Below are 15922 nucleotides of genomic sequence, written 5' to 3' on the forward strand. Positions count from 1 at the left end.
TCTCCCCGGTATCTATAGGTGCTCCGCGGGAGAGTGTTGTTTGCACTGGCATCCCATGTATTATGGAGCAAAACAGGAAAAAGTGGATGGAGAGCCACAACATCCCATCTACCCAACCACCATTTGCTATTGAACGATACATCCATCCGGAAATGAGAGAATGCAAAACACATGTTGCACCCTTACAAGGTACACTGTCAATGCAAACGAGTACAACCTTGTCAGCCTGGTGAGGCATTTGGGGTTCAGAGGGTGATGTAGTGATTTAATGGACACCTTTAACTATGCATCACATAACTATTGGTACTTCTGAAAATCCAACCCACTACCCATAAGGTGGATTTTTCTTTAATTGTGCATGTATAAATTAAAGCTTAGCACATCCTTAAAGTTAAATCACTTGGTGAATGCATAGCACTTTACAAATTCTTTGGGGAATTTCTAGTTATGCTGTGTCAGTTTAATGTCATAAAGAAGGACACCACAACTTTAGCTCTTTGAGTGGTTGGAGGGGTTTTGGATCACATTCTCCTCGAACTGGCCCACATAAATGCAGGCCAGACTCGGGCGAATGTGGCCCCCTTGAAGTCCCCGATACTTGTAAATACAGTTGGCCTTTGTATTCAAAAAAATTCTTTGTAAGTGCCAACGAAATACACTTCATGACAAATGACTGAGGCGTGTCATAGAACCATTCAAGTACCCCCAGAGCCCGCGCTGCTGCCACCAGCGTGGCATCCTGGGGGATACTGGTGTATAATGACTTGATGTCAGTAGTCACCAGTAGTTGGTTCTTAGAGTAAAAATCAAGATCCTTCAAAATATTGAGTATATCAGTGGTGTCCTGTACATACGAGCGCTGTGTGATCACTGCCTTCCTCAAGAAGAAATCTGCAAACTGCGAAAGCGGGTCCAAAACAGACTGGATGCCAGAAACAATCAGGCATCGAGGGGAGGGATGGGGAGGGATGGGGGGGGGGGGGGGGGGCGGCTTATGAATCTTTGGCAAGATGTAATATGATGGGACCCACGGTTTCGTGTTGATAATGAAATCCGCCTCTTTAGATGTTATCCACCTTTTAGCAACAGTGTCCCTCACCATCGTCTTGATCAAATCAAGAAGTTCCGGTGTGGGGTACCGCATCAGAGGATGGTTGTTCGTGCGAACCTCCAACAACCTCAATATTTCTGCTTCGTAATCACAAGTATTGAGCACGACTACGGCTCCGCCTTTATCGGCTTGCTTGATTGTAATAGCATTGTTGTCTTGTAACGATTTAACAGCTAGCCAGTCCGCCTTGCTCATATTATGCACAGAACATTGCTCTTGAGTTTGTTCCAGTATTTCAATATCATGTAAGACCCGCTGTTCAAACACAGCCACCTTGGGGCCCAGTGAAGAAGTGGGGGGACAAAAACTTGATGGGCGTTGCAGGTTCGTATCAATAATAGACGTGGACATCTTTTCTTTATCTGACAATAATTTTTGCAACTTAATCTTCCTCATCATTTCAGATAATTCAATTTTACATAGAAAGGTGAAATGCCTAGGGGTGGGAACAAAGCCAAGTCCCGTATTTAAAACTTTTAATTCTGTCGGTGTTAACTCATAAGAGGAAATATTAACCACAATATCATTGCCATTGAGTGGTTGGTATCTGTTCCCATCTAATAAGTCTGATAAGTCCTTAATTTGCTGCTTGTGATGCATGGGGAGTGCGTCTGCCATGTTGATTGGGCCCTGCCTCTGCCTCGTCCCCTCTGGGTCTGGCCCCCTCCCCCTCGTGCGCCTCTCTGTGTTTGCCCTAAAAAAGCCCTCACGAGCACCCCCAAATCCTCATCCGATCTAGTATCAGGTGCAAAATTGACCCTGCTCTGATAGGGTACAGATGGCAGATCAGACACTTCCTTCTCTTCACTGCTGGTGTTATCAAAACACCAATTATTTGGCGTGCGCCTCTGCCCTTTTGAACCACCTCTTTGAAAATTCTGGAAGCGTGGCTGTTCTACTGGTGTCTCATAATACTAGTCTTCAAAAAAGGGAACCCCCATTCATGTGAGAAGCGATCTAGATTTTTCTTTAATTCCTTAATTTTTTGGTTAATCGTGTAAGTTTTATAATCCAATAGATCTCCCTGGATATGTGCCAGTTGTTCCTTGGCACCCGTAAGTGCCATGTCACTCTTTAGAGACTCTTCTAAATCAAGGAGCTCTTTGAGTAACTCTTCACTTAGTCTCTTTGGGGTATTTATAATCAAATCAACCAATCTCTGGTGCATTTGTTCGCTATAAAGCTCCAATCCACCCGAAATTGTTTATCCTCTATACAAATCTTAGGTTCTAGTCTCACCAATAAACTAGGGGGGATGCTCCTGCACGCAAATATTCTGTCATGAGCGCCCCATGAAGAGCGAAACGTATCGGGCGTTTTTAAGGTTTGTCAGTTTATCCCAGTCCTCCCTTGCTGTACAATTAGTTGTCAACGTAGCATCTGGCAACAGAGAGGGACCGGAGAGAATTAAGGCTATTTGCTCGTCTCAGAATACAAGACAATTCATTACAATGCACCAAATGTCTAATCCAACCCCGACTCAGTCTTCACATCAATCTGTGTGTTTGGAAAATGAAAAACTGGGGTTTCATGCATCAATCACTACTGGTTCCTAAAATAAAAACGCTTGTAAACTAATAAGACTCTCACGGCTGAGCCGCCGTACCGTATTGTCTAAACGACATTATGGAAATCCTAGACTATTGGGCCAATTTTTAATTTATGGTTGGAGGTGAAATGGTACCTATTGGAATCGAGGAAGTGTAGGCATCCCTTTCCTCTTGTGCCCTTGTGTCAACGGTTAGCATAGAGAATGTGTGGCACATGAGATGATGAATCTAGCGATGTTTATCTACATCACCACGATCAATAAGCTTGATTATTCTTTTTAATAATTGGAGGAGAGGTGATGTGAGGATTAAGATACAGTTGCCACAATTACGTAACAATGATGTGGCAGTTGGTACCATATATAAAACAACCACGGATTATGGACAAGGAAAATATGCAGCTCTGTTGTAATAATAAGAGCTGGAGTGTCGTTGGAGGAATATCTTGAAGGGTATGAGAATTCTAAATTTGTGAATGAGTTTATTTTTGCTCCCTGTGTAACCCTTTTTTTAATGTATCATCGGGTTCATTTTTGAACACTTGTGATTTAATGAAGGACGGTGCTTTTAATCGTGACACACATACGATTCACTGCTGATATTACAGTCTTTCGATATTTAGGGATATAAAGTGACGAGTGGCTTTTGAAAAACTTTATTGAATGGCTTATGGCAGTTTATCCCGTCCTAAGATGGCTGCCACTGTTGTTGACGTTAGTGAGCATACACCAGTAGTTGACCTGAGGTTAAGGTGTGGCTACGGGGGTTATAGTCCTACGGAGCTATGAGCATGATGCTGGAGCTTCATACATGCCGGTGGGACTCGGCACGGTTAAGAACTTGGGTGCCCACGTGCGATACAGGTATACAACATGAGAGCGGGAGACAGGCTTTACCGACAACTACCTTGGTGAATATAGCGAAAATATTTAGAATGCCTGAAGAGTTTGCAGGGCATTGGTTTTTGGACTTGAAAAGATGGAGTGACAGAAATCACATTATAAAATATACCTCAGACCACAGGACTTAAATAAATGTATATTTAGACTGAGGGTGACCTGTCGAAGCGGTCTGATAACAGCGGTTGAAGGCATCAGCTCAAGTTGTTCTGATTGATTTCGTTTATTTTTCGTAGGGGGCTAGACACTGAATAGCCATCCCGCGGACACGTGATCAAATGACATGGGGTCCAATACATAGATGGTTGCAGGTATGCGGTAACTTGGTAACCATCAAGTAATGACTAAACGACCAAATATGCTTTAAAATTTAAATTATAATGCATTGTGTGTTTTGATAAACTGTGGTTCAAAGCATGCCTTATGAAGGAGGCTGTTGGAGACTCACTGCTGAGTCTTGTTTTTTAATGTCACTACAGGTCTTGGGAGCATCTGAGAGCGAAGAAAGATATTATTGAACCCCTACTAGCCCTGATGAAGTTGCGTGAAATCTGAGCAACGAAACACGTTGGCAATGTAGAAACAATTATGGTACATGGGTAACCCTTTTTAATTGGGAGGGCTTGCAGCTTGGAATAAAATTGGATGTCCAGCAAGCTCTACCAGGTTTTAAAAAGTAAGAACTACGTTCACTGGTTCTCACTGGGGTTCTTTGAGCACATATTTTGAATAGCGAGCACAGTGGTTGCGTTCACCATCTCTTCACTACACACTCATTGTTTGAAAGGGAACACATTTTTTCATTTCCTTTTTTTTCTTTCCCACACACAAAAAGAGAGAGTGGCCAATGATAAGTGGGTAAACTGGCAATCACCAGCCAGTAACCCCCTCGGGTGTTGCTACAGTGAGGTACTCTCTCTTTTTTCACTACATTTCTTCACTACATTCTTTTGTTAGTGAGATCAGACCTGTGCGACGAAGTAGAAAGTAATGCCCCGTGACTAATCAGAGTAGTGTTAATTAACACATTGGGGGGGAATTAACAGAATTATTGAAAACCCTGGGATTGGTATTTTTTCGGACAGGTGCAGTTAAGGTGAGGCCCTTTATTGTTGATATTGGTTTGAGTGGGGGCCGGCCTGACCTTGTTCCCCCTGTGACTCCCATTATATGGATTCATCAGATCCTAGCTTGTTAGCCTGCCCAACAGTTTTGTGAACAATAACGATCTCAGAGATTTAGCTGACAATCAGATGGTGATGAACTCTCCGATGTCCACGGCCATCCCTCATAAAATTACAATTTTGCTGCAAACAAACATTGGTGCGTGAAGCATCCATGCCTGAGCATTCAAACTGCTATCATGGGACTAAATGGGATAGCTGACAAATCTAATGACACATACACATCATTTACTTTATGAAAGCATGATTACATTGCTTGTAATGATATAAATTAAGACATCATTGTTACAATACATTTGCAAAATGTTTGACCCACGTGTCCTAGTAAAACACGCAATCAAAGCAATACGCGCACAAGGCAGATTTTTATTGCACATGTGATATTTTTCTCTTTTTAGTTATCGGATGCAATAATAAGGGCTTGTACCGGGCGTACCTTGTGGGACTCCATTCGATGCCTTGTTATCACAGTCACTCTTTCGACCACTGCTCGCAATCGAAGCTGTGTGGCGTGCGAAATAAAGGTAACCACCTCAGTTGGTACATCTGTCACACCAAATCTTTTAGCTATAAAAAGAAAAAAACGTCTCAAGTATATGAACATATTTGGAGTCAGTCTGCACAGACAGAACTTCATTCACAAAGGTGTCTCCAGCACTCTTCACCCCAATCAATTTGGAAAAACCATCTAACAAACGTCAGTCTTAAAATCAATTAACATTCCCTGAGCTAAATATTTTTGCAAACCAGCACAGTGCATATTATATGGCGAATAACCGCATTGGCAAATAGCATCAATTGGAGAAGTGTAATACTCCACACGCACCTGGACCTGTAACTCAGTTATAGGTCCTCTGGGTGCATCAACCAGGATGGCATTAACAAGTTGTAGGCTACAGAGCTGGACAGAAGAGGGAAGATGAAGGGCACCCGAGGTGGTATTCCAATGCCATGCAGCCTCGAATAATTCACGGCTCTGCTTCCTGGCTGCAACATATTCAGTCTCAAAATGCTCCCAGGATTTTACTCACTCTTCCAGCGAACTCCTTGGGGTCCTCACTCACCTGCGATCAAATCTGTACTTTGAATAATATACAGAACAGCAAAGAGGACGGGATTGGACATGTTCTAGAAATTATGTGTTTTTTCCAATGGGGTGGGGAGGGAATCTTCCAATGCGCAACCAGGCCACAGCAATTCCCTACTGAGGTTCTTCCTCACACATACAGACTGACTTTTTTTTTTTAAATCATAATAATCACTGAACAAAGATTCAATGCAGTTCTGTAATGTGGTGCACACATCACGTTACAAAACTAACATTTTCAATAAATCCTCTAAATACTACTTTAGCATAGGCCCCTTAATGTTCCCAATAATCTTCAAAAGGATGCAGGTATCACATGGACAGCGATTAAATGGCTGACCTCATTCCTGGAGGACAGGTTCTTCCAGCTGATGGAAGGGAACATCTTTCAGATACCCTCAAACTATCTGGCGGAGTACCACAGGGATCAGCAGAGTCACACACTTTTTAATGTGTACATGCAGCCATTGGCAGACATAGTACAAGAATTTGGCATGTCAATTATGTCATACACCGATGAGACACAATTGGTGGTATCAGTGACGAATGACCCTCACTCTGTATATAATAATCTAGGCCCCTGCATGTCTAAAACGGATATTATGTTCCTGGGAAACAAGACAGTACCAAGGAACATTAGCAGCTGGCCAATCCAGTTGGGTGAACCCCTAATCCCCAAGACAGTCATCAAAAATCTGGGAGTTTGGCTTGACGATAATCTAAGCATGGAGACCCAAGCAAAGAAACTCTCAGGTAAATGCATTGAATTACTACATATGCTTAGAAAGATTCTACCCATCCTACCTGTGCATTGTGAGACGTTGGCCTGGTATATGATGTCCACTATTCTAGTGGGCACCTTGCACCAGTCCAAACGACCCTTATTGATGGGTGGTTATAAAGTCAACCTTATAGAGAGTTATCTAGTGGTAGCTGTGGAGAGCAGCCTTCAGGCTTAGACTTGGAGACGAGTTAAGCAAGTTGTTTTACCAATTATCTCTTGAATGTTCAAATGAAAGCACACCACACAAGGTATACATCAAATATATATGTTATTTATTCTAAACACAACCCCTCTGCACTCTTTATGAGGTCAGAGGTAAAAGTACAATACAAGAAACTTAATTAGCATACGATAAGTTGCACAGTATACGTTATGCCCTAGGGGCCTCACAAACCACATACTAAAATAGTGGTATAAGAACCACTTGAGTTAGAAAGCAGGCCTAGGGCCTGTGGAATCGCTAGGGCTGCCTAGGACCACCAAAGGTTAGGATGTAGGAGGCCCACGGGAGATGCGTGCAGTGTCTAAACACGGCCCCGGGTTACCATTGACTTTCAATGGAGAACGAACAAGTTACAAAGTTACAGTTTAACGGTACATCTAGGTGAACTACGATGGAACCCTTTTAGACTAGGACACTTCGAGAGTCAAGACCCACTGGAGTACTCGTGTTACCTAACCCAGGGAAGCCGGTGCATAGGTGCTTTTTGGTGTCTGGTTTCGTCGTCGATACAAATGGAGAGCTGTGAAGAAGTGCTGCAGGCGACCAGAGAAAAAGTGTTCAGGTGGATCCAAGGGTGGATCGGAGATGTTAAGAACCCGAAAGCAGAGGAGACAGAGTCTGGGCCACTAGCCAGTGACCAGGATGGCGACAGGAAGATGCCAGCCAATGTCAGGTGATTTTAGGTGAAAAGGTGAAGCTTGTCTCTTCAGCCTCAAGGTCCAGGAGACGTCGACGACGAACAGGAGCTGGATTTGAGCTGTCCCAAGAAGGATCTAGTTGACTGCGGTGTCGGTATCCGGATTGGACCCAACAAGCCTTGGCAAACGCAATCCACGCAAGATGTTGAGATGGGCTTCGGTGCAGGCCAGCAAGGTCTGAGGAACTCCCCCTTTGGAGAGGAGTTGGAGCACGCCTGGAGCAACCAGGAAAGCAAAGTAAATCAAGGACTGGTCTTCTTGGGGGATCACTAGCCAACGGACTAGGAACCGCGAAGATGTATCGAGCGGAAATGCACAAAGCGGGCCCACGGGACACTCGTGGAGTGTGGGCCTCTGAGCTTCGGTGCAAAAGGTGCTCAGGCTGGGGCTTCAAGCACCCCAATGCATAACTTCGGGAATACTTGGGAAGTAGGTGCAGGTTGCAAAATGCAGGATGTCCAGGAGTTACGGTCCCACGTCTCTCGTGTCCGCTACAGGTCTCAGGTTTGCTGGGAGCGCAGGTAAGCGTCAGAGATGTCTGTAAGTCTGTGTCCTGTGTCGCAGATTCTTCGGGATCCGGCGGGAGCCTCGAAAAAAATGCAGACCGGCAAATATGCAGTTGGTGGCTGTTTGAACAAGGTGGTATGTCCTTGACCACAAGAGAGATTTCTTCCGTCTTCCAGTCGATATGAAATGTCGAAGGTCCAAGATATATGTTACAGTTTCGTCCACGGTAATCTGAAGTCCTAGGGACTGGGGTTCTATACTTATAGTAAGTTTAGGAGATGGACTAACTCTAAGGTCCCTTCTATGGGTGGACCTGGGGAGGGGGTGGTTACACTTCTTCCACTTTGTCCAGTTTTGCGCCAGAGCTGGGGCTGAGTGCCCCAGCTACCGGTTTGAACTGGGAAACGCATGGAGCACCTTGTGTGCCCCAGGCAGAGTCTGAAAAGCATTCACTGAATGCAACCCTCCCTGCCCCAATACACTGAAGCCTGTCTTGGGAGGTGCTAGCACCTCCCTGAACAGGAAACCTACTGTCCAAGCCTCCCCTGCCGGAGTTTCGTCCATCAGCAGGAGGGCAGACTCGTGTCTGTGGCAGCAGCATTCATTTTGTGATGCTGGGGCACTGTTTAACTTTAACCGGGTTTAACAGTAACAACCTGTCTTCTCCCTCTAGAAGGGTGGAATGCTACCCGCCACCAGAATTGAAAGGGGGGTAGTATCGTAAAGTGTTTTACACCATACACAACATGTTTTGATAAACCCAAACCAAAGATAGCATTAACCGCAAGGATTATAATGCACTTAAGAGTATATGGTATGGATATATCGTAGAACATCTATAAGGAGATGGTTTCGAAAGATGCAGAGGGGCTAAGCTCATACTTGTGAACCCTCTCACACAAAACCAAGCACTCTGCCTCCAGGATTGTCAAGGCCTGCCATAGGAGTAATGTGCCAATCCCACTTACTAAACACTTTTTTACCACCCTTCGATCGCAGCTGATTTCCCTGGTTTGGGCTGGGGGGTAGGCCAGAGTGTCTTGGGATCTGTTGACTCTTCCGCTGAGGCAAGGGGGCCTGGGGGCTCCAGTCATGCATTTGTATTCACCGTGTGCTCAGGCTCAGTTCCTGCATTTCTGGGTCCATCCGACGCCATATCAGCCCCACGTGGCAGTCGAGATCGATAAGGTGGCCCCTGTCCCGCTCAAGGTGGCGCTTTATCAGACTTCTCAGCATCCCAGAGGAGACGTGGACATGGCGGGAACTCTGCGATGGGCGTGGGGCGAGTTGCGAAAGAAAGCTGGCATACCCTTGATCTACGTTCCTTCCATTCCACAGGCACGAAATCCCATGCTTCCATGTATTCGGGATGGGGTCAAAAGTAATCTAACCAACAGACTGACTCTGCATACATTTGCAGATCTGTACCCCGAGGACACTTTTAGGTCGCCTCCCGAGGCAGATGCGGATCAAGCGGTGCTGTTTGCTGAGCTTTTTCTGTATCAGAAACTGCGTACGGCATGTCGTGCTCTATGGGACGGCCTTCCGGCGCCCCCTCCTACAATACCTGCTTTGGAGAACGTTTTGAAGTCCCCCTCTCCCGTAAACTCATCACACGCTGGTATACCCAAATGCAGAACATGAATCCGGTAGTATCGCCTAAGTCTTTGCAGTGTTGGAATAGTGAGCTCTCCACTCCGCTTACAGAGACCCAGTGGGACTTCTGCAGTAATCAGCTCACTGAACTTTCACCGAACTATAGATTGCGCTTAATTCATTTCAAATGCCTTCACCGATATTACCGTACACCTGTGGGTCTGCACCTCAAGGGGGTTAGGGAAGCCGATCGCTGTTGGTGGTGCGGCTACATCCCTGCTTCTTTTCTGCACATGGGTGGGAATGCCCACAAATAGCTGATTCTGGTTTAAGGTCTTTGTAGCAATACATCATATTGTGGGTAGGATGTATGTCCCATCGCAGACTCTGGGACTACTGGGGTATGTTAAGGACAGACTACCCAAACATTGTAAGCTACATGCACTCCTGTTATTATATGCTAAACGGCTGGTCACGCTCCGCTGGGGTAGGAAAAGGGTACCCTTGATTAGAGATTCGTTAAATGACGTCACATATGGCCATACGCAACTCAGCACGTTCTGGGAGCTCATGCCCCCGTCCTCGAGGCCCCGGGACATATGGGAGCCATTTCTGGACTGGGCCCGGGAACAATCTGAGCCCCCTGAAAATGCGCACACTGTGGATGATTAGTAGTCTTATTCACTTCTGTATTATGGGTGCATGTCTATACATGTACATGATTTATTGGGCTCATGGTGTTGGTGTAGTAGGCCTGGTTATATATCTAGGCTTTATACCCTCTAAGGCTTATACAGAAATGTTCATAATATGTTCTAGATTGATGCTTACAGCTCTGAAATCCTGATGTTATATGCAAGATTATGTGCGTGGGTCGCTCAACGTCATTCATTAACTCCTGCTGTCATTTACTGTCCTGGTCTGATAATTATTTTACGCTGGTGTACTATTATGCTGGCTCTTTGAGTTGTAATTGTCGGTTATTATTCTTTTATTTGAAACTATAAATAGAGATATTAAAAAAACTTTTTAAAAAAGGCCTGCCATAGGAGTGACTTATAGATTACTATGTGTCTATATATAAGGTAGATATAGATATACTATATCTAAGTAAGGGGTGATTACACCACCTTACCCAGGCTGTAGGTACAGACCTGTGGTGTCAGTTTGGAAGGCTAACCAGCGGTGGCACAATACATGCTGCAGCCCCTGGTACGCCTAGGGTGCACCTATGCCCTGGGTACCTAAGGTACCATATACAGGGGCTCACAAGGGTGACCCAGTAACCAATCTGGTATGTACCTAGAGAACATGGAGTCCATTTTATAGAGAAAGCAGATATACTGAGGACCTGAATAGCAGGGTCCCAGTCCAACTAAGTCGAAAACCAGCAAAACACCAGGCAAAAAGTGGGGGGTAACCATATAGTCAGATTTCCACCTTCCTACATGCATTCCCACAAAACGGTGGTCCAGGCTCTGATTATGTCACAACTGGACTACGGGAATTCCTTATACCTTGGTGCGCCAAATTATGTAATCCATCGGCTGCAAGTGGTCCAGAATGCTGCAGCACGGATCCTACTTCAGATTCCGAGAAAGGATTCAGCCAAAGCTGCTTTAAAGACCTTGCATTGGCTCCCAGTTCAAACAAGGATCACCTTTAAGTCACTCTGTATTGCCCACAGAGCTATGAAAAGCAGAGGACCTGCCTTACTTGGAAAACTAGTTGCCCACTACATGCCAGTCAGGAACTTAAGATCTTCAAAAGATCTCCTCAAGCAACAAGGCAGAATAAAAAGGGCAAGATGGGGAGGAAGATCCTTCCTCCATCTTGTCCCCAAGATCTGGAACTCCCTGCCCAGAGAGATACGAATTAGACTTCATGAAGAGACTTAAAACACTGCTCTTTCCCTAAAAACCTACCTGGCGAACTGAACAAGACCACTGTTGTCATACCCTCCTAGCGCTGGGAAGCCTACGGGCCGCCATGCGCTTTATAAATCCATAAACATGAACATAAATCCTATCAAAATTAGAACCAATGTTAGTCTCTGAAGTGCCTCTCAATTTCCACAAAAGAAACCCTTAAGCGAGAACTCCAAGACCCAACAGTGGTAAAATAGTGTTTAAATGTTGTCATATTTTGACCAATCAAACGTGCTTAAATGTGATTACCCCAGCCACCATATTGTGTCCCATGGTGGACCCGTAAGTGGTCGTATCGGGTCCACATCTCTCTATGCAAGGATTACAGACGAGGAAACCGCTAGTAAACAGTATCAGACACTGTGTGTGTTTCGGAGTTGGGAGGAGGAGTTATGGCGTCCCTGCTAGAAGGGCCACAGAAAGCCTGATGTGCTTCCCATATTTAAATTCTAACCAATGACAGGTAAAGGACCATGACCTATGAAGAATGACAACTTCTGATTCTCATGATGCTGCCACAAAGAGGCAGGACGATTTGAAGGCCCACTTCAGCCTATGGAAATTGCGCATCTTCAAGAACACATACCACAACTTCATTTATTGTCGCTATGCCCAAGACGCAACCATGGACAGACTTAACAAAAGTCCGTGCAGCTTTGATCACAAAACGTGGATTTATCTTTTTTTTACACATAGGATCTGATATTTCCTGTTCGGAGAATTACAGTAATGGTTGTTCACTCTTAGACAGGCCAGTATGACAACTTGGTAGGTAACCTGTTTTTCTCGGGATTCGTTAACTCGAATGCATTAAAACGTAGGTACACGTCTTTTATTATCTGCTGCTGATGTAAAATATTGTTTGTTTCTCTTTGCTGCAGTTATATTTCCGAGGTGCCTTCTTACCAGTACAAAGATGCGATGAGTAACCCAGTTCGACGTAATTTACGTATTTCATTTCAAGAATACTGAGATGCAGAAAAAATACAATCCAGTGATGAGATGTTCATAGGTATTCTAGTTTTATATATTTTACAAATAAAATATCACTAACAAACAAACCTAAAAAGCACGTTTTATACAAACTCAGGGACCCTAGCTTAATAGTAAGTATAAAAGAACGGTATTATAGAAGTGCTCCTGCTTAAAAAAAACTGCGGTAAAACATCAGATGTCTAAACAATGAAGATGATTCAGTGAACACTAGTTTTATATTGATATTTACTTCTGTTATTTTAATGATGTGATTTAAAATGAACTGGCATTCTTCAGCATCACCCATGGCTTTATGTCAGCAATAGGTTTTCCACAGTCAATCACTGACATTACAGAAACCGCGAACTGCCATTCACCAGCAGGGGGCACTACGTTATTCTTTCTTAAGGCCAGAGCACATTAGAAAGTCAGTTGATTAGTACCGCATTTTTTTTTACTGAAAAAGTAAGTAGGCTGTCACGAAAGAAGAATTGTAACGGCTATTTTTTAACCTAAAGACCCAGAAAGGCATTGAATATGTCTGCCATGCGACTTGTATAAACTTCATCTGTATTGCACCACAAAGATTAAGCTGATATTACAGGTGCTGATACATCTAGACCTTATTATTCATTGACCTTGCATCATATTATTTTTGTTTTTAACATTAAAAAGCATTGGCAAATAGGTTCTTATTAGCTGCCTCGTTCACAATCAAGTTATATCGAATTGTATTGTATCATGGTATTTGTACAGTATAAAAAACCTAGGAGTGAAACTGGATCAAAACTTAACCCTAAAGGATCACGCGAACGTGATTGCTGGAGCCTGTTTCCACACCATTGGCTTACTCAGACGTATCTTCCCTCTTTTACCTGACATCTATAGGAAGACACTGGTACAGACCCTTGTAATAAGTCGTCTTGACTATTGCAATGGGCTCCTGATACTAGCGAATGAGGATGCCATCAATAGGCTGCAGGTGGTCCAGAACACGGCGGCCAGATTGATTCTGAACGCCCCCCCTAGAACTCCTTCTGGTCCCCTGTTGAGAGAACTTCATTGGCTCCCAGTACGGCAACGGATCAAATTCAAGATCTGTTGTACTGTCCACAGATGCCTTTTTGGAAATGGCCCCAGCTACCTAACCCAACTATTTCATCCTTACAGACCGGAACGTGATCTACGATCCAGCAACCAGCTCCTGCTTAACTCTCCTTTCATTAAAAAGACCAGACAAGGTGGCCGCGCCCTCTCCTCAGTGGGGCCAACTCTGTGGAACAATCTGCCCCTTAGTCTCAGACAGATCTCCCATCACTTTACATTCAGGAAAGCACTAAAGACCAATCTGTTCACTGCTTTATAAGCCTTCTTCTTACTCACTACGCATCATCAGTTCACCAGTACTGTTTGCTATTCAGTCACCTGTGCTTGCGGCCACAGCGCGGAGATAACCCTTGGGTTCGATTCTGGCGCTCTATAAGCATTTAAATAAATAAATAAATAAACACTTACTACCCCCCAAGTGGTGCGCTGAAACTCTCGTTCACGTGGACATTGATCTTCAACTGTAGCAGCGCTGCTCGAGAAAGGACTGACCGACACATTTTTAAGCTACCACACATCTGGGAATTGGGGGCCACATTTATTGAGTGCACCGGCCTTTTATATACTGAACCCACAGCACATGTATTAGTCAATAGGACACTATCATAACCTTTCACCCTTCACACATGGGAATCGTCAATGTTACCACTTCACAGCTACTTTATTGCGAGGGTAGCAGAGTCCCTGGCAGCCGTATTTAGGGCACATAGTAGAAACAAACACTTTGAATGGGGAACAGGTTTGGAAGATAACATTTCACTATGTGCAGATCTTCTCATATGTTTGCCTGGCCCCAAGAACTATAAACCAATAGCAATGTTGGTTTAAATGATGTTGGTACCTATACAGGCTTTTGGGTTAACTGGATACATCCAAATTGTATCCAGTCGGGAAGACTATTTCTAACAGTGGATGACCGGCCCAATACTCACCAATGGGTTTAAATACTTTAGCATATGTTTCCAGCCAGTGTCCAAGAGAGTGTATGAGAGAGAAATATATCTACATAGATAGAAAAACTCAAAAATAACATCTAAATCTGGCAATGTCATTAATGAGTAAAAGTGGATTTAATTAAAATGATCCCTCTTTATAGAGTGTTGCATATATTGGATTCGCAAACAAGTTTTCAAACAATTCTCCATGATTTGAGTCTTCCTGTGGTGTGATAAAATCTCACGAGTGAGTATGGTAACATGCTGCAAATCAACAGAGGGGAGATTGGGGATGGCAGAATTCATTGCGTACTATTGGGTAGGACTTAGTGGTAATCAACAGCTGGCTATTCAATAACAGGCTGGACCCGCCTACACCACTAAATGCTGGGCACCCGGTGGTAGTGGCCCAACACATTTTTCTACATGGGCAGACTCCGCTCGCCCCCCAATGCCCCTGCCCCAGCAATTAAGGCAGTCTTCATAATTTTGAAAGAATTCATTGTGAAATTAGTAATTATAGGAAACTGAAGGCACATCCCCCATTATGGGTGGGCTAATTTATCTCTGAAGTAATCAAGTTGAACAGATTAACAGGATGGAACGCTTTCGGAATATCAACATGGGGGAATGCAATTTCCTGTGTGTCCATCAAATCATTCAATGACCTGCTGTAAGAATTTGATGTGTTAAGATCACAATGTTTCCAATACCTCCAACTCAGACCATATCTAAATGCAATAGACGACATTCCAGAAAATACCTTCAATAAAGCCAAAATTACCACTGCCCCCTCACTCAAAGAAAATATTATAAATAAATATAATATAAAGCAGATACATTCTCACAATTAAGGTTTATATTTGAGAATGATGATAGTTTGCAGGAGGAAAAGGAGGCCCTCGTGGATTCAAAGGAGATGGTTATTTCATCGCACTTTACGCACATTCAATTATATGTCTACACAGTATATGGGGGCGTGGCCACGCGGGCAATGGAGTTGACGTGCATAGCTGAGGCTCCGGCACAGGCTCCCCTCTGCCTGCTTCACAGATCCGTCCGTAACCGATCATGAGGCTGTTGATCGTGCTGGCAGACCCACGCTGTGACCAGGATGGCGAGGAGCTGCCCAGGGCTATGACGGAGGGATACCGTGGTGGCAGGGGCTGAGGTGCGGAGGTGGTGCCCGGACAGGACTGCACAGTTCCCGGCTGCTGCCTCCAGTAAACACTGTGATTTAAAAAAAGATCACTTCCAGGATTCGTGAATCAATTGAACCTGACTGTATTCATAGGATAAACAATGTATTTCAATAATGTTCACAATCATACATTAACC

The 15922-nt window shown here is 44.2% G+C and overlaps 1 protein-coding gene across 1 annotated transcript in view; it reads right to left on the reverse strand.

The window, feature by feature from the left end:
* LOC147674083 (transcription initiation factor TFIID subunit 4B-like) overlaps positions 1–15922 on the reverse strand; it is a 1347443-nt gene that overhangs the window by 730671 nt on the left and 600850 nt on the right. Inside the window, exon 11 of the mRNA XM_086945146.1 lies at positions 5181–5311. Coding sequence (XP_086801272.1) covers positions 5181–5311 — 131 coding nt within the window. The remainder of the gene's footprint in view (positions 1–5180; positions 5312–15922) is intronic.

Source organism: Lissotriton vulgaris, chromosome 12, assembly GCF_964263255.1.
Source record: "Lissotriton vulgaris chromosome 12, aLisVul1.2, whole genome shotgun sequence".
Lineage (NCBI taxonomy): Eukaryota > Metazoa > Chordata > Amphibia > Caudata > Salamandridae > Lissotriton > Lissotriton vulgaris.